The 22,840-nt window shown below is 35.8% G+C and overlaps 2 protein-coding genes and 1 pseudogene across 2 annotated transcripts; all 3 read right to left on the reverse strand.

The window, feature by feature from the left end:
* Positions 1–911: 911 nt before the first annotated feature.
* Positions 912–6,760, reverse strand: LOC120281006 (ubiquitin domain-containing protein 1-like). The gene is made up of 4 exons (XM_039287960.1): positions 6,576–6,760; positions 5,251–5,373; positions 1,283–1,402; positions 912–1,208 (listed from the first exon to the last, which is right to left on the reverse strand). The coding sequence occupies exons 1-4, from the start codon at positions 6,610–6,612 to the stop codon at positions 1,144–1,146; spliced, it is 345 nt and encodes a 114-aa protein (XP_039143894.1). The 5' UTR covers positions 6,613–6,760; the 3' UTR covers positions 912–1,143.
* Positions 6,761–9,807: 3,047 nt separating this feature from the next.
* Positions 9,808–10,823, reverse strand: LOC120281211 (annotated as a pseudogene).
* A 6,635-nt stretch (positions 10,824–17,458) lies between these two features.
* Positions 17,459–22,259, reverse strand: LOC120280654. The gene is made up of 7 exons (XM_039287561.1): positions 21,949–22,259; positions 21,783–21,857; positions 21,481–21,648; positions 21,154–21,324; positions 20,869–21,078; positions 18,580–18,665; positions 17,459–18,294 (listed from the first exon to the last, which is right to left on the reverse strand). The coding sequence occupies exons 1-7, from the start codon at positions 22,022–22,024 to the stop codon at positions 17,650–17,652; spliced, it is 1,431 nt and encodes a 476-aa protein (XP_039143495.1). The 5' UTR covers positions 22,025–22,259; the 3' UTR covers positions 17,459–17,649.
* Between the last annotated feature and the right edge of the window lie 581 nt (positions 22,260–22,840).

The raw sequence follows: 22,840 nt of genomic DNA on the forward strand, positions 1-22,840 counted from the left end.
TAATTCTTTTTAAAAAGTTCCAACAAAGAAACAATCTTCATGCTAACCATGAATTAAAATTAAAAGACACACCTTTAGCTTTAATTTCATATCAAATTGTTTTCCTTCTGCTAAATTCTCTAAAGTTTAACAAAGTTGGGATATTTAGAAAACAAGACTAGAAAACACAAAATGCAAGACAAGAGAAAAAGAAAAGGGAGGCCATCACAATCAAGAACAACCGACAACCAAAGAAGAAGCAGCAGCAAAAAACCATCAAGATAACTTTTTTGTCGGAAACACACAAAAAAATAAATAAATAAATAAACACCACAAAACACCGAAAGAAAAAGAAGTAGCAGCCGTAAAGAACCATCAATAACTTTTTTGTTGGAAAAAACACACAAAAGCATCCATCATCCCTATATGTATAATACTCCTTAATTTTAACTGTAGTTTGACTTTTGTTATTCTTCATTTATTATTAATTTTGGGGCTTACGATAAAACAAAGAAGATTTCATTAGAAAAAAAAAATATATAAATAAATAAATAAATTAGAAAAAGGGATGTACACTGCAGCTAATTTGGAAACATTTAATGACAAATTGAGACTAAACTATATTCTCATTTATGTGAAAATATAACAAGATTTATATTTATTTTATCATTATTTATCCTCCTGTGTTTATCATAAGCTATTGCCAAAAATTCAACATTTTTTTTGTGTACATAATAAAGTATATACTCATATTTTATTTTTCTGGGATAAGATTTCACAATAAAATCACAAATCACAAGAAATAGAAGCCTTGAGAGCTTCAAAGCATAAAACCAGCCAATACCACTAATTATATTTAACTTATATAAAAAAAAACACACACACACACACAAATTGAAAGATAGATCAATGCATAAATATGATATTCAATATGAAATGGGAAGCATATCTTGAACATCTTGAACATTAAGATAAGACCAGTAACATTATCTTGATTTTTGAGTGACTATAAGCCACTTCCAACAGATGTATACAGAGTCAATGGACTTAAATTAAAGGTCACTGAAGGGAAGAGTAACTGGAACCAGTATCACTGAGAGAGAGAGAGATGGTAACTAATGTACACGATTTACACTTATTTTTGTTCATGCCTGAGCTTGAAGTTCAATTGTCACGAATCAAATTGGTTGGTTCACTCAAAACATACTTTGGCAACTCATATTTGGCACCTGCAAAAGATTTTTGTTAGCATAAATGACAAGTTATGTTTTCATAAGGGAAAACAGCACGCAAAAATGTATACCTCTTTCGTCATAACAGGTAGTCATATCAGCACTAGTAACAATGATGCCCGCGCTGTCAATTATTGTTTGTGCGAGGCTTAATTCGCTTTCTGCTGCCACCCGAAGAGCATCCCAAATCTCTGTCAAATCATAACAAAAGTATATAAACAGGATAAGTACCCATCTCTTTTCATTGTTGAGTATGATCAACCAGAAAGGAAAGGAGAATTCAAATTTAGAATTGCCTACTGCCACCTTATTTCAATTCTTGAAAGAAAAGCTTTAAACAGAAATGCCTATAGCGATTGTAACCTAACGTGGTCCTTAACAGAAGTGATTGAGGCATATAAGATATATGCCTTGCCTATTTAAAGACATGGCATAGCGTAGAGGGAAGAAATTTTCCTCAAATAGATTGCCAAATATCAAGGAAAACATGATAAGGTATATCCTCTAATTAGATTCCAGAAAATTTTTCAACATTGTGGTTGTATGCTTGTCATGCAATGGTGCACATCAAATGAGAACCTTCAAAAGTCTTGATTACAGCAGCTTAAAATTTATATGTTGCTTTCAACTTCCAAGAATGCATTTAATAAAGGTAGGCTATGTCATTATGATACTCTATTTCAGTTAGAAGTCACCGAGTGGGAGGGCAATGACAACCATAACCTAACAATGGAAACTATTCATATTAAGCAAAAACGTAATCATCAGTTACAACTCCGTTCCGTACAAACTGGTAAGATTGGATTTTCTAAACACAATCAATCTGGGTTCAACTTAGTTTTAGTCACATCAGTTTAAATTAAAATGCAATGGGATGATCAAAATACTTGGTGTGTCTACAGTCTTCGCCAACTAGACCAACATGCAAACTTTATATGCGATCAAACAGGTTTAGTCACCAAGTTAAGGTCCTAGAAGAAAGTGGTGAAAAATAAGGTTCAAATAGCATTCCAGGCTGAAGATGGGCACAAAAGTAATGCTGTTAGTACAACAAACTTCCCAAATAGAGTTCCCAAATGATTCAAACCATTCGCGTTTCCGCATCACATTTCAAGAATACTTGATTGGCATCAATCATTTGGGAAGTCTATTTTGTAACTGTGTGTTGTACAAATAGCATTACTCTAGGCACAATGGTCCCATGCCTTTTTATGCCTCGTCTATGCCTGGCTTGGGAACTCTAGGGCCACGTGTACCACAAGCATTATTAGCCCAGTCCCAGAATTGCTGGTTTCCAAACCACACTGCAATTAGAAGTTATTAATGCTGCACCAAGATGAAAAAGGAACTAAGAATCTTTTTCGTTTGGCTTCTTTCAGCACATCCATGAAAAATCAGTAGAATTCCATCTTGGATTAAAATCGTAAGTGCCTTGCCAAAACACTACGTTTTCACGTTGAAATTCCAACATTTTCTTCAATGTTCACTAGTGTTAAGACGGTCTTTCAGTACCACTCCCTTGAACTTCTAAATAACTCTACCAGCTAATCAATCTTAGCCAGGGATCAAGATTAACAGCTGCTTTGTCAGTTTCAATTTGTTCAATTGGCAATTTATTGATAAATGATACTTTATTTTACTGGTTGAAATTTTCTAATTAGCAAATTGTTAATGATTAACCACTGTGACAAGTTGAAGGATAAGGATGCAAAATTCTTAACAAATAAAAGTCACTTTACTCCTGGTAGAGACTGCAGTCAGCATTAATCAGGATTTGCATTTGCGTATATTAGTATAGCATTATTTCCCAGTAAAAATAATGTATCAAATAGTATTGGAAGACCAAAGAACAAATCATTTCCCTCTCCTCTCTATTCCCTTGCCTAAATTATACCTTTAGCATTTATCCTTTTGGCACATCACAATAAAATACATGAAAAAGGAAAAGAACAGAAGATTTCAAACTTCAAACTTAAGTCAGAAGTCATGTGTAATCTGACACAAACAAAACACATGATTAAGGAACAAATCCAGGGTAAGAGGGGAAAAAAAAAGTCTTAAGCATCTATATAAATAATGATGTGGTGAAGAATACAATTCAATATCTGTGAAACAAATAATATATGATCTTGAAAAGGCTCCTACCTTAACAAAAGGAGAGAGAGAGAGATAAGGAAAAAAAAGAAAGTAAGAAAGAAACAAGATCAACGATAAATTTCATTGTGCTGCTGCGAACAAGAATAAGTGAGCATGCATTAGTTTTAAGTGAAATACTAAATTAGAGACAGATTCAAAAAGAATAAAAAATAATACAAATTTCTAAAAACGATATATATATATATATATATATATATATATATACATGTTGTAAATGCAGAGAGGAAAGATCAATAACCAAATAGGAAGATGACCCACTCAACAGCTAATTGATAAACAAACACAAGGAACTAGCTAAAGAGGGAAAATTATTTATTCAATATTTAATGAATTAAAAATATCCTTATTACTTGGAAAAACTGCCAAATAAGAGGAATCAAATGTTAAGAAAAGAACAATGCATGAAGAGTATATTTCATTTTGTTAAGCATCTAAGGTCATGAAATAAAAAGTGTGTTTTTACCAATAAATGAAAGCATGCTGCATCCAAGAAAAGAACAAAAGCAATACTGTTTTGATGACAAGTGATATTTTTTTTTTTATGAAATGAAGCCAATTATATAGGTTAAACTAGTCTGCTCAATGCAAGCATTGGAGGAGTTGTTGAAACACAAATGCATACTGAAAATTGCACTGAATTGACTCTCAAGGAGTGTTTGGTTTAGGAATAAGTTATTCCAACCTTTCTAACCAAATCCACATTTGGAATAACTTGGAATAGGAATAGCCTTTCTTAAAACATTTAATCAATTGGACAAATAATAAACATAATCATTAATAATTGGAAACAACAACTATTAATAAGCATTGATCATTGATTAAAAAGCATGATCTTAATCACAATGTATTAATTTAATTATGTTAATTAAGTGAAAGCAAAGTCAATTGCAGATAAAGCCTCCCATAAAAAATTTCAAACCTTTAAATCCCAACCCCAACTCATTCATGAGACGACCCAGAGATATTACGGCGTGCTCGCTTTAAAAACCCACACTTGACTACAAAATTAAATGGCCAAAAAAAGCAAACATATGGCATTCCCAAGATGCCTAACTAAAACTGAATGGATGTAATATTTAGTGCTTCTAGCATCCAATGCATACAAAGCATTTGTGACAACTAAAAAATTAAAGAAAGATTACAGGACTGGTATGTAGTGTCTAGTCCTTCAAGCATCCAATGCACACAAACCATTTTGTGACAGGTAAAGAATCAAAGAGCTGCATGCTGTATGCTTCAAAATTTTAAACAATGTTTAACATTTAAGCACACAATAGATGGTAATTTTAATGTAAATTGTTACAATAACAATGAAAGTACAGATTACAACGTACAGAATATTAGACAAATACAGCATATGGCACAATTTAAGAACATGATGGGGAAAGTTGCAAGGATGGCATGACTGGCAAAAGTGCAAAACCATAACCAGAAACATGCATAGTGAAAAGATGAGCCCTTGTTTGCAATGAAAGGGAAAAGATAGGCAATAATGCTCATCTTTTTTGGAAGAGTGATTCATAAAGAAGAACCCAGGTAGATTATGATTATAGAACAAACACGGTGTGTTGATGAAAGAAACTACAAACTACTTTTGGAAGACACAAAAGAGACCTTTTTGGCTTTTCATTCCAGATTTACTAGACCTAGCTTGGAATCCAAATACACTATTGAAGAAACATTATAAACTTTGACTTCTTTTTTAGCTGCAACAATCAACAAAAACCAAATTGCATGAGTAAATTATGTGACTTGGTTTTCTCATGAAGCAAATATCATTCATTTTTAAGTGATTCTATTTGGCAATCAAAAGAATCATATGTGAGAATTCAACAGTTGTCCAGGAACAAAAAATTGTATAACATGAAGAAGAAATTCAGACCTTTCTGACCACCATAATGAGGAGCTGTGTCCCAGAATTCATCACGCATCCGTATCAGCTCTGTCCTGGTTATAGGTTGCGTGTTCTTCCATGGCTTTGGTTTACGAAGTCTTTTAGTATTCTCTGTGAAATTTGATTCATGTAAGAGATACAACTAACAACTATGAAGGATCAAGAACTAACATGTCTCATATAATACGGCTTCAAAATGAAAAAGTAACAAAAGAAATTGCTAAAAAAGTGGCCTTAAGTTTCTCTTTAACCATTCATAAGTATGCCAGACCAAGTTAAGACGAACTAGGAATGAGACCAAAGTTCTTGATAATGCTTCATCAAAAAAACCCTTTAGGAGTTCATACTAACCATCAACTGTTTCCGACCATGCTATGACGAACTAGGAATAAGACGGTATACTACCCATCCAAATCTCAGTTCACTCAGGGAGCATAATCACTCCAAGAAGCAACCACAACAGCCAAAGCTCCATTAAATCCTCACCAGTTCCAAATGTTAACGGGACATGAGAACAACCATTTATGGTCGGGCATGCACACCTAATTAAGGTTTCCCACCTAAAGCAAAACCTTTTAGGCGAATTTGATGTTAACATAGGTAGTGTTTGGCAGCAGGATTAAAGGAAAAATAAACTGTTGTTTCTCAGAATAACAGCCAAACAGACCAAGAATAGAATAGAATAAAATAAACTATTCTATTCCCTCAAAAGCCTTACTCTCGAGAATAACTAATCCACCTCTGGAGTGACATTACCCTATTCTCTAAAATTATCTCTTTTCTACCAAATTGGGGGCTAAACATAATAATAATTTACTCTCCATTTATACTATTCAGATAAACAATTGGACACCTAATTCCTTATTGACTGTCACTATTCTCATGCGACCAAACACTACCTTAATGTTTGGTTAATTAAAACAAATATCAATACCCTCAGATTCTTCATAAATGTAGCACAATCTCTTTTTTCAAAATAATTTAGATTGCATTGCCATAACAGCAAAATGCATAATAATTGCGGCGATGAACATAACAACGAAGTGGCCACTAACTACAATTCAGCACAGTACTTCATAGGATCACAATCATATCCCATTGAAATAACCAAAAATTGGATCTTAATACAACAAAGCATGATAAAACCCCACCAGACGAAGAATTCGCTCCCGATACTCCAATCAGAGATCAAGAAATTCCACAACAATGTGATACTATTCACTGATATGAAATTGCAAAAGAATTAAGGAAAAACTGGGATAAATCCCGATTAAAAATAGAGATCGGAAGCAATTGTGCGATTAGGAGATCACCTTCGCCTTTGTTTGCCGAAGAGGTTGCGCAGCCCATGGTACAGCAACTCCTCCGCCGGGATCGAGAAGGGAGAGAGAAGATGAGCAGCGCGCAGGCGGTGGGATCAGAGCATAATCCCGAAGGCTTTCGAACTCGAGAAGAGATCGGCGAAATAGGTCAGACTGGTGGGGGCAGCGATGGGGTTTATCTTTGGTTTTTTATTTTTATTTTATTTTAATTCTTTATAATTATTTCCCAAAAGGATTTTTATATTTTATATTTTTAAAAAAAAATGGATATTAGTAAACAAAAAAAGGATTAATTAATGATAAAGAGTACAGAATCTTTCAATATATATATATATATATCTACACTAAAATTGTCGTTAATTTATTTTTTTAAATATATCTCAATTACATCATAATTCGAAATACAGTTTTTTTTCTAACTTAAAACCTTAAATAGCACATACTTTAAATTTTTGACAATTACATTAGGTCTCTTGGCCTATAAAATTTTTTATATAAGATGTTTGTTTCGAAGAGAAACTGAAATTGAACCTTAACATTCACACAAAATTAAGGATACAGAAGTATTTATTGAGTTTATTTTTTGCCCACTTTAGATTTTTGTCAATTATGTTGATTGGCCCATGGCAATTATGTTCTTCATCAACATGGAAGGGCAAGGATGTCATTTCTCCTTCTTTGTCATGACTTGGTGGTAGGTGAAGAGAGTTAGTGGGGGAATATTTTATTATTTGGGAGTAGGTGCCACCTACCTCATCATTATGAGCTCTTGGATCAAAATGATCCTAGCCCTTGGTTTGTTTGGTGAAAGGCTATATAAACCCCCCATGATATTTGTCAAGACACACAAGTGAGAGTGAGTAAGTTTGAGAGAGAGAGAGAGAAGAAGGGTGAGAAGTGTGAGAAAATAGTTTGAGAGTTAGTCTATTCTCCAAGTATAAGAGAGGATACTGGTTTTCTCCTTATTATTAGAGAGAGTTTGTAGCTCCTGAAATTTTCCCACTTAGTAAATTTCTTCTATCCTTGCCCGTGGTTTTTACCCTAATTATTTAGGGGTTTTCCACGTAATATCTTTGTGTCCTTTATTTTTCAGCATTATTCTTATGTATTTTACTGCGGTACTGTTATATCCAGTCCTACATTTCACAACAAGTGGTACCAGAGCCAGACTTAGGGTGTGTATATATATCTACTTATCGTATGCTCTGTGGCTGCCATTAATAGTGGATCCTCCACATCAGAAAATAAGTTAGATTATTATTCACCCTTTGTAGAGGCCCGGTTCTCGCCTTTGAAGCAGTTTGTGATAGAAGCAATGGCAGCAAAGTATGAAAATGAAGGCAATCCTGAGGAAGGACAACTGCTTGCCGGCCATCACCGAAAGACCAGCTGAGGTCAAAGATGACAAGTGGAATGAGATGGGCCAGATGCGCCATTGCCAATCTTCATCGGCACTTCGCGATGGGGTTCTATCAAGCATAGCGAGAGAAGAAGACGCAGCAAAGGAGATTTGGGATCACTCTCACTAAGTTGATCGAGGCCAAATCACTCCCGACAAGATTTTTCCTTAGAGGAAACTCTATACTTTGCGTATGGCGGAATCTACTTCAATGACAGAGCACATGAACACACTAAACACTCTATTCTCCCAACTCACATCATTGGGACATACAATAGAGTCAGGTGAACGTGCGGAAATTCTACTCCAAAGTTTACCTGTGGGATCGAAAATATGCATCTGGCATCATGAAAAGACACCAGATAATATATCGAAGCACAAATATCGTATTTGTTTTGTATGGGTTCTTTCATTCCTAATAAGGGGCAAGCCCCTATTATTAATTACCCCAGATTAAAAATCTTAGGAACCTCCGATTAAGGGCAAAAGTACAAGTAAAGAGACAAGAGAATTTGCAAATTATAAATTTTGTTATTTTATTATATAAACATATTGATTACATCACTTATATGTTGATATAAATGACTTTATATATATATATATATATCGTTGCCGCGGCCTATGCCTTGCCACCACGTTGCCTGCCGCGTTGCCATTTTGAGACGTATATTTCACTGCCGTCTCTTTTTTTTTAATAATAATTTTTGTTACTATCGTGAAATGAATAGGCCACCACTGCCTATGCCTTATCATCGTTATATATCTCATTGTCACCACCTTGAGATAAATTTAACCATTGTCTTGAGACAAGCACCCTGGTTGTTGCTTTAAGATTAGCAGCATGCTATCATCTCTAGATCGCGTTATATATCTCATTGTCGCCTTGAGATAAATTTAACCACTGTCTTAAGACAAGCACCCTGGTTGTTGCTTTAAGATTAGCAGCATGCTATCATCTCTAGATTTATTTATTTGGTTATTTATTTATTTATTTAGTTCTATTTCAATCCACAATTATCATAGAATTTTTTTTATTTATTTGCGTGTATATATATATATATATATATATTTGGGGATAGGTGTATATACCCATGTGTATGACATTTGGGGCATTTTCTTTATGTTTCTAATTTCAGTGGGCCATGTGCTTCTTCTTTACATATATATATATATATATATATATATATATATATATATATATATTTGCATGCTTCTCATTACTTCATTGCATATATGCATGTTTTCCCATCCATTCTTTTTATATATTTTTTACTTTTTCATCTCATGCATGTTTTCTCATTCTCTTATTATCATTATTTCTTTTAATTCCATGCCCTCTCTTTTTTTTCTTGCACGTATGCATGCCCCCTTCTTCTTCTTTTTTTTATGTCCATATGCATGACATGCTCTTTTTTTACTTTTATTATTATTATTATTTATTTGCATGTTTCTCATCATTTCATTTATTTTTGGATGATGGAGCCTACATTTGGACTCTTCTCTTGAATTCATGAAGGGGTATATGAATACAATAGATAGCATGATTCTTTTATGATTATATTCATGCTTACATATATTAATTTTCTTTTAAAATACCCCATGTATATCCCTCCATGGTGGGCCCCACGTCTTATAGCATGCCTCCATCAAATTTTTTTTATTTTTTTATATGTATTGTTTTTATTGCCATGCTTCTCATTATTTTTTATTATTATTATTTATTTTATTTTTTTATTTTTTTTTTGATGATTTTTTTTTATTTTGATTTTTTTATTTTTTATTTTATTTTTATATGGCACCGACAAAAACCCAAATACAATACGCTTAAATTCTTTTTAGCGTTTCTATTCGATGAGGGCACACTGCTGGTATTCGCAAACTTGGTAAAAAAATAAAAAGCAATTGTGGAAGAAATGCTTTAAGATCGATATCATGCGGTTCCACCAGGATGGCCCGTGCGTGCAAGAGCGGTTGAAGAGCTTTAACAACGATGCTCATGTTCGGGTCTAAAATCGACTTCATCATCGAACACACAAAGCGACTCTGACAGACCCGACTTAGCAACGACTTTTGGAGGATACTCTCCATTTAGCCTTGTATCAACACATTGCTTGACCTTGTCTTCGCTCAATCTTGGTGTTGCCCATGTAACAAGACTTTCTTGCCCTCGTGGTAATGTATGATCCACGGGCTTTCGACCCGATCAAGAATTCGGAAGAACCACACCAAAACTATAGACATCACTCTTTGAACTAAGATGTCCGGTCATTGCATACTCTGGAGCATGATAACCAAATGTTCCAAGAACTCGAGTGGAATGAAGGCGTCTTTCGCTGCATTAGGAGCTTGATTTGATAGATCAAAATCGGCAATCGTCGCAACATCATCATCGAATAGTAGAACATTGCTCGACTTGATGTCTCGGTGGATAACATGTGGTTATGCTTTCTCATGCAAATATTCAAGACCTTTTGTCTGCACTCAACGACAATCTTCACTTCTCGCGCCCATGACGAGCAGGGACCGAGCTCTGCGCCTTTTAACACCTTTCCGACCGTGAAGAACATCATGAAGAGAGCCCATTGTTGCAAACTCATAAGCAAGGACTCGAAGACCTCCATCAACACAATATCCAAGCAACTCAACAAAATTGTCATGTTTCAACCTCGAAACCATAGACACACTGCGCGATAATTCTCGATCACGGTTGCTTCTTTGGTGTCTAACTTTTTTAATAGGTCTCTGCTCTCCCATTTTTAAGGACACCATAATATACTCTACCATATGAACCCTCACCAATCAATTCATGGTTCCCAAAATTGTCTCATTATTTCCTTCGGTTCATCTACGAAATAGCGAGGGGACAAATGAAATGGTGAACTTTTACAACTTGTGCACCTTTTTGGAGTAGGATCCGAAGCACGGTAAAACCCATCATTACTGCTGAATGGCTCGACTTATAAGGAGCTCCATTGTCACTGCTCCATGAATATCTTTCACGTAGCAAGAAAAAGCATCCCATGATTCTATTTCCTCAATAAAATCCTTCCACTCCGCAGTGGAATTCAAAGCGAAGCGAGGCGTGACGATGAGACGAGACTTAAGAGCAAAAAGCTCAAAGGCAGACGCGATCTAAGAACCCGAATGGTAGCGACAACACAATGGGTCGCAAGGCGACAACGAGTGGCGGCAGGGTGAAGGCGACAATCGACATCCCGGCGTGATTGGTGGCCTTATCTCGACCTCTCAATCACGGCGGCAACATCAGCGATGAGCGTGGCGGCGGAAAGCGGCACAACAACGATTAGCGGATGGCGACGATCAACATCCGGTGTGATTGGTGGCATTATCTCGACCTCTCAATCACGCCGCAGACATCAGCGATGAGCGTGGCGACGGCGGCGATGGTGACAGGACAGCGATTTTTGGTATGCATGCGAGTCGAGAGATAGATGCGCACCTTTCTTTTCCTCCTTCGTCTTCTTTTTAAATCTTTTTCTTTCTCTCCTTTTTTCCAAAAAAATCTTTCTCCAAAACAAAAAACGCCTCCTCCTTCGCCGATCCTTCCCCACTTTTAAAGAAAAAAACTTATATCTTATCCTCTCCTCCGTCAAATCCTAACCAAGTCAAGATAGAGATAAAACTAAATCAAAAATTCAAAATTTTAAAACTGTAATTAATTAATATATATTTTTTAATTAAAAACTTATCTTTTCAACCAACCTTCTCTACGAAGTGACCAATTTTTTTCAATTTATATATATTATTATTATTATATTATTATTATTATTATTTTCTTTTATTTTGTTATTATTATTATTTTTTAATTAATTTTAAATTCGAAATTTGAAATTTAATAATTTTTTTAATATTATTTTTTTTATAATTTTTTTATATTTTAATTAATTAATTAATTAATCTAATTAATTAAATTTTTTATTATTATTATTATTTATTATTATCATTATTATTATATTTATTTATTTTTTAAATTTATTTTATTTTATTATTATTATTTTTTTATTGTTATATTTTTTTATTATATATATGTTATTTTTGGTTTAATTTATTAATTTCAAATTCGAAATTTGAATTGTTATCATTTTTTCATTTCTTTTTTTGTCCTCCTTTTTTTCACGTGGGATGCCCTAAAGAGGATAAGATTTTATTAATTTCAAATTCAAAATTATGTAATTTTGCATTTATGCCACGAGATATGTTCTCAATGGCAATCTTTAAAAAAATTTTTCTCTTTTTAAATTTTCATTTTACCTCGAGATATGTCCTCAAGGATATGTGTATATATATATATATATTGTATTTTTTGCATTAATGGCTCGAGATATGTTCTCGAAAAGCAATTTTGTAATTTGGCATTTTTTGCCTTGAGATCCGTGCTCTCAGCGATCTTGTGATTTGAATATTTTTAGATCACCCTCGAGATCTATGCTCTCGGTCGATCTTGTGATTTAAATATTTTTAGATCGCCTTGAGATCCGTGCTCTCGAGCGATCTTGTGATTTAAATATTTTAGATCACCTTGAGATCTGTGCACTCGGCTGATCTTGTGATTTAAATATTTTAGATCACCTCGAGATTTGTGCTCTCGGTTGATCTTATCATTTGAATATTTTAGATCGCCTCGAGATCTGTGCTCTCGGTTGATCTTGTGATTTAAATATTTTAGATCGCCAAGAGATCTGTGCTCTTGGCTGATCTTGTGATTTAAACATTTTAAATTATCTCAAAAATGTCTTCTGCACTTATCTTGAATATATCCAAATATAATGAAATTTATTTATTTTAACCATTTGTTGTCCCAATTCGATTATGATTAGACTGTGTGTAATAATTTCTTTTTTAAATTTTTATTCGATTTGAATCAGGACATGCAATTTTTTTACATAAACAATACCAGATTCATATGATCAACTCGTCATCAACTTAACAAACAATGCCTCCACAGACGGGTCCTAGTATTTGACAACATTGCAGCTGCTGTTCTGGAGGAAGAGAGTCACCGCAAGAACAAGGAAGACAAGTTAGCAAGTTCACAACAAGCGGAGGCCTTGGCGGTGACGAGAGGAAGATCAGCGAACGTGGATCCGAGTGGGAGCTACAATCATGGTAGATCAAAATCAAGGAGTAAGAAGACTTTCAAGTGTTACCACTGTGGCAAGAAAGGTCACTTGAAAAAGGATTGTTGGAGTCTAAATAAAAAGCATTCCAATCCTCAAGGAAATGTTGCAAACACTTCAGATGATGGAGTAGCCATGGTGTGTGAAGCAGTATCTACATCAAGTAAAAGATTTGCTGATGTATGGCTTCTTGATTCAGCAGCCACTTTTCATATGACCTCCCGAAGAGAATGGTTCCATCACTATGAACCTATCTCTGGGGGATCTGTGTACAACTGTAATGATCAAGCCTTGGAGATCGTTGGCATTGGCACCATCAAACTGAAGATGTATGATGGCACGATTCGGACTATAAAAGAAGTCCGACATGTGGAGGGCCTCAAGAAGAATTTGTTGTCTATAGGACAACTTGATGATCTTGGTTGCAAAATTGAAGTCCAGAACAAGATCATGAAGGTAATTCGAGGAGCGCTTGTATGTATGAAGGGGGAAAAGATAGCTGCTAATCTCTACATGATGAAGGGAGAAACTTTACAAGAAGGAGAAGCTTCAGTTGCTACAAGTGATCCAAGTGAAAGATGCACAATGACATGGCACAGAAAACTTGGACACATGTCAGAGCAAGGAATGAAGATTCTTGCAGAAAGGAATCTACTTCATGGTCTCACAAAGGTAACATTACCCTTTTGTGAGCATTGTATTGTGAGCAAGTAGCATCGACTGAAGTTCAACACATCTAATTCTAGAAGCAAAGCAATTCTAGAATTGGTACACTCTGATGTGTGGCAAGCACCAGTTACATCCCTGGGAGGAGCAAATTACTTTGTATCATTTATTGATGACTATTCCAGGAGATGTTGGGTGTACCCTATCAAGAGGAAGGCTGATGTGTTTCAAGTCTTCAAATTCTACAAAGCGCGGGTGGAACTTGAATCTGGGGAAAAGATCAAGTGCTTGAGGGACCCGATAATGGAGGAGAATACACTGGCAAAGAATTTGATGAATTACGTAAACAAGAAGGCATTAAAAAGGCGATTCACTACTGACATACACTCCTCAACAAAATGGAGTGGCGAGAGCGGATGAACAGGACTCGTTGGAAAGAACAAGAGCCATGATGGGGCTATGAGCTTAGACAAGAAGTTACGGGCGAGGCGGTCGAGCACCACTGTTATATGGTGAATCGGGCTCCATCAACTGCAATTGAGTTGAAGACACCGATGGAGATGTGGACTGGTAAGCCGAGTTGATTATTCAAACCTTCATATATTTGGAAGTCCCCATGTATGTAATGTACAATACCCAGGAAACTACAAAAGTCGGATCCAAAATCCGGAAAATGTATGTTTCTAGGATATCTTTCGATGGTGTTAAGGGGTATCGCTGTGGGATCCCATCGCCCACAAGGTTATAATCGCGAGGGATGTTATCTTCATGGAAGACAAAGAACAAGAGCAAGTAGATGGTGAAAGCACTTCAAAAGAAAGCACAGAGACTACAATCATGACAGTAGAAAAAGAAGCTGAAGCTACACCAGAGCATGAGGTACAAGAGCCAGCTGAATATGAAGTCCCAGAAGTTCGGCGGTCAACTCGTACAAGAATGGCACCAAGTTGGCATTCTGACTATACTATGGAGGGTAACATTGCTTCTCGTCTTCTAGCGAGGATGGAGAACCATCAACTCTTCAAGAAGCATCTGAACAATTCGGATGCATCTCGATGGATGGCAGCAATGGAAGAAGAAATTGAAGCTCTTCATAAAAATAGGACATGGGAACTGGTGTCACTAGCACAAGGGTGAAAGCCCATTGGCAACAAATGGGTCTACAAGATCAAGCGCAATAGTGATGATCAAGTAGATCGTTATCGTGCTAGACTGGTGGTAAAAGGATATGCTCAGAAGGAAGGTATTGACTTCAACGAAATATTTTCACATATGGTTCGACTTACAACAGTCCGAGTAGTCCTGGCGATGTGTGCTACATTAGACTTGCGAGCTTGAGCGGTTAGATGTCAAAAGCGCATTTCTTCATGGAGATCTTGAAGAAGAAATTTACATGCTCAACCGGAAGGATTTGAAGAAAAAAATAAAGAGAACTTGGTTTTGCGAGGTTGAACAAATCTGCATGCGGTCTAAAGCGAGCGCCAAGATGTTGGTACAAGAGATTTGATTCCTTCATCATGAGCCTTGGTTACAGATGATTCAATCTGAGACCCTTGTACATATGTCAAGAGGTTTGAAGAAGAAGATTTCGATCTTCTTGTTCTTTGTATGTTGACGACATGTTGGTAGCGAGCCCCAACAAAGATCGTATCAAGGAGTTGAAGGCACAATTGGCTAGGGAGTTTGAAATGAAGGACTTAGGACCGACAAACAAGATTCTAGGGATGCAAATTCACCGAGATAGAAATAACAAGAAGATTTGGCTTTCTTAGAAGACTTATCTAAAGAAGATCTTGCGACGCTTCAACATGCAAGAGCCGTAAGCCAATTTCTACCCCACTTCCGTTAATTTCAAGTTATCCTCAAGTATGTGTCCTAGCGGTGAAGATGAGAGGATGGAGATGTCTCGAGTCTCGTATGCATCAGCGGTGGGAAGCCTAATGTTCGCCATGATCCGTACTAAGACCGGACATTGCACATGCGAGTGGGAGTGGTAAGTCGGTATATGGTGAATCCCGGTCGAGAAGCATTGGAATGTTGTTAAGAGGATTCTCGAGATATATAAAGGGAACCTTAGATGTTGCATTATGTTATGGGGGATCGAGACTTTCTTTGTCGGTGGATATGTTGATCTCTGATTATGCGGTGATTTTGATAAAAGCAAATCCACTCTTGGATATGTGTTCGCGCTATCGGGAAGGAGGCTAGTGATGCTGGGTTTCAAAAGCTACGATCGATCGTGGCTACATCAGCAGCGAGCGAGTATTTGTGATTCTGCGCAAGCGATAAAGAAGCGGTGTGGTTGAAGATGGTGTTGGAAGAACTCGAGTACAAACAAGAGAACATCACTCTATATTGTGATAACCCGGAGTCATTCGTCTTGCGAGGAATCGAGCATTTCATTCGAAAGACAAAACATATCGGAGTTCGATGACCACTTCATTCGTGAGAAAGTAGAAGAAGATGCGGTGGACGTCACAAAGATTCAGTACCAAGGATAACCTAGCGATTTCATGACAAAAGCAATCAGCGATGCATTCATTTGGAGTCGATCCTCTTGTGGTCCAGATAGAGGGCGTAAGCAACATTGAATGGCAAGGTAGAAAGAATGGTGTGAAGATCGATTGTTTTTTTAATCAAATCTTCAAGTGGGAGAATTGTTGATTGGCTCGTAGCAATTATGTTCTTCATCGACATGGAAGGGCAAGGATGTCATTTCTCCTTCTTTGTCAGTGACTTGGTGGTAGGTGAAGAGAGTTAGTGGGGGAATATTTTATTATTTGGGGGTAGGGTGCCACCTACGCTCATCGTTATGAGCCCTTGGATCAAAATGATCCCTAGCCCTTGGTTTGTTTGGTGAGAGGGCTATATAAACCCCCACGTGACATTTGTTAAGACACACAAGTGAGAGTGAGTAAGTTAGAGAGAGAGAAGAAGGGTGAGAAGTGTGAGAAAAATGGTTTGAGGTTAGTCTATTCTCCAAAGTATAAGAGAGGATCTTGGTTTTCTCGCTATTATTAGAGAGAGTTTGTAGCTCACGAAATTTTTCCCACTTAATAAATTTCTTCTATCTTTGCCCGTGGTTTTTACCCTAATTATTTAGGGGTTTTCCACGTAATATCTTTGTGTCCTTTTCAGCATTATTCTTATTTATTTTGCTGCGGTACTGTTATATCCAGTCCTACATTTCACAACAAATTACTAATTATCTCTTGATCTATAGAATTTTTTTGTATAAGATAATTGTTCGAGAAAAGATCCGAGATCGAACATCAAAATTCATATAAAAATAAATACACACAAGTATTTATGGAGTTAACTTTTCACCCTGACTTGTACTTATCAAATTTTGTAAAAAAAAAATTCGCCCATCCCCACATATGACATGTACTATATGCGGAATTGCTATATTATATATATATATATATATATATATATAAATGAAAAGAAAGTTTGCTAGATATACACCTTTTTAGAAGTATAAAAATAAGCAAATTTTGTTTAGTTGGACTATTTCAAGTTGGATCAGGTAGACCAACCTTGACAATAAGAGGCAGGCTGTCCATTCATGATTCAAGCACACACCAAAAGAGCCAGAAAACGTGACATCAAACAATGACTCACTTCCATTCTCACATGTCATGTAAAAGTAGGTACACAACCCAAGTAAATTCACTAATTTAGAAAAGAAAATGATAAACCATTTCACCAGAAGATTCATCACCATTGTATTTTTAACATTCTACAACAGTTTGCTAACTAAAAGGATTGCTGAGAATTACACAACTGTAGAATTGAATCTACAGTCATATTCAACAAAAGCATACTAGAAAACAATCAGAAAATCAACTGCATTGCTTTCTCAGAAACGGTACGAAGAATCTGCGCCGTATTTGCTTCTGATATTGTAATGCTCAAATTTTGCATCACCAAAGTCAGCAGATCTCATTTCGACTGGTTTTGGTTCATTTGCTACAGCTCCAAACACAACTTCCCCGCTTTTATCCCGGTGCCGGTGCCTGACTCTATCTTTCTGATTCTTTGAGCCAATTTGAGGGGCCTCGGCTGAGCCATAGAATTCAGCAAACTCTTGCCTCTTTGAGGACCTATGCTTACTGGATAATGATGGATCCTTGAATTTGGGTGGTTTGCTGCTCTTCTGAGGCTTTAGTGTTGAATCTGTGTTGACCTTTGGAGTATGCAGCGTCTCGGCCACAGCTGGTGAACTCTGCTGCTTCTGGACAAGGGGTGTCTCTGCTTCGTCTTCAGGCATCAACAATCTATCTTTAAGTGGAGTGAGACCTTTAGATCGACCAAATTTCAAGCGGTGTGGGATAAAGCTGAGGAATAAGTTTCCAACTGCTTCCATGGCGAATTTGAGTAGATCAGTGAAAAGTCTTCCCAGGGATGGCCAACCAGCATCTAAATCTTCTTTCAAGCTTTCAACCACAACAGTAGGTTTCTTTGCATTATTAACATCCAGTGCCTCATTCTCAGAGGCTTGATTCTGGACATGGAGGAAAAGAATGTGAGTGTTAAGGACTAATGAGTAGAGCACACAAGAAAGATTTCATGAAACTAGGGCTGTAAAAACATATAAGAAAAAAATATTATTCTTAAATGAGTGATGGGTCATTGATAAAACTATCCTACAGTATTTCCGAAATGATCTGTATGACCTAGCCAAAAAATAATAGATTAAATCCAAAATAAAAGAACATTAAAATAGGCAATCAAATGATCAATTTTGATAACACATATACTTATGAGAATAACCAGGAGAAAACAATACCTTTGCAGAAGAGGATGGTCCAAATCCATGTTGAAGCAAACAAGAAGCATAACCCACCACAACTGCACCAATCACCATGACAATATCTGCAAGTAGAAGTTCAAAGTAAACATATTGCTGGTGGTTATTCTACGTTGTAGTTTATATCATACATTAAACAGTTTATGAGCTGTCTTTGACACAATCAAGTGGCTTAAACTATCTACGGTGGATAATATTTGTTGTCCATTCCATGAGGTAGGAATATTTATCTCTTGTAACTTTCAATGAATCATGGTTTATCCACATTCATTTATTTAAAAAAAATCCATGAAAAGCAAGCTAAGTTAGAAGTACTCTGCATATTGAGAATTATGACGTGTTAAAATTGGAGTTGATTCTGAAGCATAACTTCCTGACAAACTCATTAGCCAGGCACCTGCAGAGCCACAGGACCAAGTTTCCTTTTCTTAATAGCAATAAATCCTCTCTCATTGGCACAAGAGTAATCAAAATTCTTGGATAAATGTCAAAGCATCAAAGCATTAGAGAAACTAACAAAAACATGTGGTTCAAGTCAAAAAAAATAAATAAAATAAAAATAAAAAAGGAGAAGAAGAAAAAGAAAAAGGGGCAATTGAACACATTGTCAAGGGAGCCAAGATGCACAAAATCAGAGGTGGTGCTGGGATTTTAGGTCATTAGCCACTCACAGCTAGTTGTTTTAGTGAGCTATGTACACATTTTAGTCCTTATCTCACAGATATCTGGTGCTCCATTGAAGTTTTGAAAAGAAGGTCCTATATCATACATAAATAGAATAATAGATCTTGATAAAGACAGCACGTTTAGTGACATCCTAATCTGAGTTTGAAGTCATACTTATAAGTCAGAGATGTAATTGCAGCATCTTCAGGGAAGAGTACATATTGGAATCTGATTCACAGGGCATAACAGGAAGGGAGGTGCATGGAAAATTGGAAACATTAATTTGATTTCAAATAGAAAACATGGGCCATAGACATACTAAAAGTAGGCACATGATAGAAGTCCTCTCTTTTGTTACAAAAGAATGTTTGCTAACATACTTTTAGCTTTTGAAATAGACATTACTAAAAACTTGAATCAAGCAATATTAGGATTATATTTTCAAAATTTGGTGTCCAGATGAATCTCCTGAACCGGAAGAAAAATATTTTCCTATTACATCAACACCAAGTCTCTATATAAGCATATAGCTATATATATAGCTAAGTCGCCAGCACTTTTGCATGTGCAATGTAATTATTTTCCATTATGTCTTAACTAAACAACCAAATGAGGCAGTATAACAATAAAACCTTATATTTCTATAGATAGGGGTCTGTTAGCATGCCAATATTAACAGTTTGTAAGGGAAAATTTTATGGCCCACTAGCAGGGACATAAGGAGCTTGCCAAATATTAACATAATAATAAATACCCACAACCAAGCTCAAGACTTTCAGATCGAAAATAAATAAATAAAGCACCAGGAAATGTCAAATGAGTCTGATCTGAAGTTTGAAATCACATGAAAAACCAGTAACATTCTAATTTTGAGCGTAAACATAAATCTGTGACCTTTTCACAAAACGGCAAAGGAGAACTAAAATTGCATGTTCCAAACACACCTTTTTAACTCATACCATTATCACCAAATTTTTTTACTATCCTGCCTACCTAGTATGTAAAGCCTTCAATACCTTCGATACCTAAATCCAGTTTACATCATTGACTAACAAATGGCCATTATCCAGCTATGGGTTTAATAAGTTGGCCTTCCCATCCATTAATACACATTCTGCAATCATCAAATAAAACTGGTAGTATCCATTCTTAAAATGAAAGCATATGGACTTCGCATATACTACATGACAAATTTATCATAAATATGAACAATCAGATTATGGACAAAGAACTAGACCTCAAAGTTCATCTTGGTGGAACATTTGTTGTACTGTTTGGTTCAAAGGACAAGATCTGGGTAGGAAGTAAATATTTCAAACAATTCCTTGATGGATACCATCAAACTCTAACCAGCTTATGACAGAACTTGGTCAAAAGACAGATGAGTTTCTAAGCAGCAATCACACCCTATTCCTATATTTGATTTGAATGACTCGGTTTAAGATTTTTGGAGAAAAGCATACAGAGCTATAATTGAACCTTAAATATTTAGATCAAGTTTGATAAGATGGCTGTTATAGCCCAAGGGTATACTTCATGCTAGCACTAATACACATGCTAAGTTTAGGACTTGTAAGCAAACAAGAGCAGGTTGTTCCATACCTGAAACTGAAATAGAAGTGTACTGGAAATCACAATCTTCCTGATTAAGTGAAATTTGCCGAAGTGCAGCATTGCCCCTGTCAACAACTAACAAAGAGCAGGTACTCTTAACATATACAACATCAAAATCATTAGAAAATTTTGCATCCTCGCTAGGCCCATCACTGTATCCAGCCACATTTGATTTCCCTCCAGCAATTGTAGTCACTCCTACAGAGATACACTGAATCAGCAAAAGCAAACACAGGCAATGTCCAGAAACAGCTTAGCATCAAATTCTTGTACCTGCCTCCCCTATCTTACGAATAGCCAGATTGCTGGTATCTGCTACATAAACATTCCCTTTATCATCCATGGTGACACCCCTTGGATGGCCAAAACGAGCATCACTTGGTTTACCATCCACATGACCTGAGTAACCCTGAAATGACCCTGCAACCAGCCTTGCTCTGCTATCTGAATTGTTCAAAAATTGAGTCTAAGATCAAAAATCATTACCACCGACAATCACGCAACTACTGAATCACATAATACAAAGTTACAATATCATTAACCTAACAAATTCTCTAATGGCTGAAAAATCTAAACTGGAAAAGGGATAGAGAAACAAACACTGAGACAGTGGAGGAGTAACCCGAACAATGTTGCTATTATCCGAATCCACAATGAAGAGCTCACCCTCCGGAGAAACCCGGATGGCGTGCGGCACAATCCCGAGCTTGTTCCCCTCCACCACCGTCTCCACTAAGTACCCACTCTCAAACTCAAGATGATCACCATCTGCCAGACAAGGTAATTCAAAATTACAGGAAAAAAAATCACTAAAATATCACACAAACAAAAAAAAACCATAAAAGCCGAAGCTAGAGTTCCAAATTTATACAAAAATCACAACTTTTTCTACAAAAACTCACCGCTATGGGTTGTCTTCTGAGAAGCAGCCCTAGTCGTCCATTTGAGAACTGAAGACAAGTGTTTCACAAGAACACCTACAAAATTACAAATAAAAATTGAAAAAATATTAAAAAAATCTATAAAAAAAAATGGGAATCAAATGGAGAAAAAAGAAAAGGGGATTACCATGAGAATAGGCGTCTGCTTTGAATTGGAGAAAAGCGGCGGCGAAAAGAAGAAGCAAGAGAAGGGATTTCTCCATAGCAAAAAAAGGATTTAGCGGTGAAGAAAACACAGATATATACACCAAAAAAGACGCCGATAATTACAGCATCTTGTGATGCTGCGAAAGCGATGGAAAGAGGGAATCGATCGGAAAACAAAGAAGCGAAAGATGAGGCTTTTAGCTCAAAGATTCACCGGCAGTGGAGTGGAATGCAGTGGGGCTTCGTGCTTTACTGTTGATGCTGATGCCTTTTAATATTTCGGGAAAAAAAGTGTGGGAACGAGGAAGAGAAATGAAGAAGTGAGAAGAAACCCTTTTCACCATTGCTGAAATTCAAAATTGGTCCCTCAACTTTTAAGAAAGGGTCACATTATAAGGGGAAGTTACTCTAAATTACCCTGTAATTTACCTCTTTCTTAATTCTGTGTTGATTGTTAATACTCTGGGCCATTTGATTCACAGTACCATGGTAATGAAAATCGGGAATATTATAGTAATATGAGATTACTAGTTGAGAATTTATATTATTGATAATCTTTTCATTATATATTTGGTTACTCATGTTAATTAACTCAATAATATGTCAAATTTACGAAAGTACCCCTATGTATAAAATTTTAAAAAATATAATTTAAAATATTTAGATAAATAAATAATTAAATTATAATATTAAAATCTATGTTTTTTCATAAATTTTTAAAATACCTTTATATTTACTAATTACCACTCAAATATAAAATTTTGAAAACAAATATAATTTAAAGTATTTAGATAAACAAATAATTAAATTATAATATCAAAAATTATTTTTTTGCCCAATTTTTAAAATACCTTTGTATTTTACCCAAATAC

This window comes from Dioscorea cayenensis, chromosome 17 (assembly GCF_009730915.1).
Source record: "Dioscorea cayenensis subsp. rotundata cultivar TDr96_F1 chromosome 17, TDr96_F1_v2_PseudoChromosome.rev07_lg8_w22 25.fasta, whole genome shotgun sequence".
In the NCBI taxonomy this organism is placed as follows: Eukaryota; Viridiplantae; Streptophyta; class Magnoliopsida; order Dioscoreales; family Dioscoreaceae; genus Dioscorea; species Dioscorea cayenensis.

Bases quoted from the DNA above. Each gene is read 5' to 3' on its own strand.
- LOC120281006 (XM_039287960.1), bottom strand. From the start codon at position 6,612: ATGGGCTGCGCAACCTCTTCGGCAAACAAAGGCGAAG. The intron at 5,374-6,575 runs GTGATCTCCTAA...CAAATTTCACAG, and splicing joins TTCGGCAAACAAAGGCGAAG to AGAATACTAAAAGACTTCGT. The intron at 1,403-5,250 runs GTCTGAATTTCT...ATGATTTGACAG, and splicing joins TCATTATGGTGGTCAGAAAG to AGATTTGGGATGCTCTTCGG.
- LOC120280654 (XM_039287561.1), bottom strand. From the start codon at position 22,024: ATGGAGAAATCCCTTCTCTTGCTTCTTCTTTTCGCCGCCGCTTTTCTC. The intron at 21,079-21,153 runs GTACAAGAATTT...GTATCTCTGTAG, and splicing joins TCGTAAGATAGGGGAGGCAG to GAGTGACTACAATTGCTGGA. The intron at 18,666-20,868 runs GTATGGAACAAC...TTCTACTTGCAG, and splicing joins CACTTCTATTTCAGTTTCAG to ATATTGTCATGGTGATTGGT.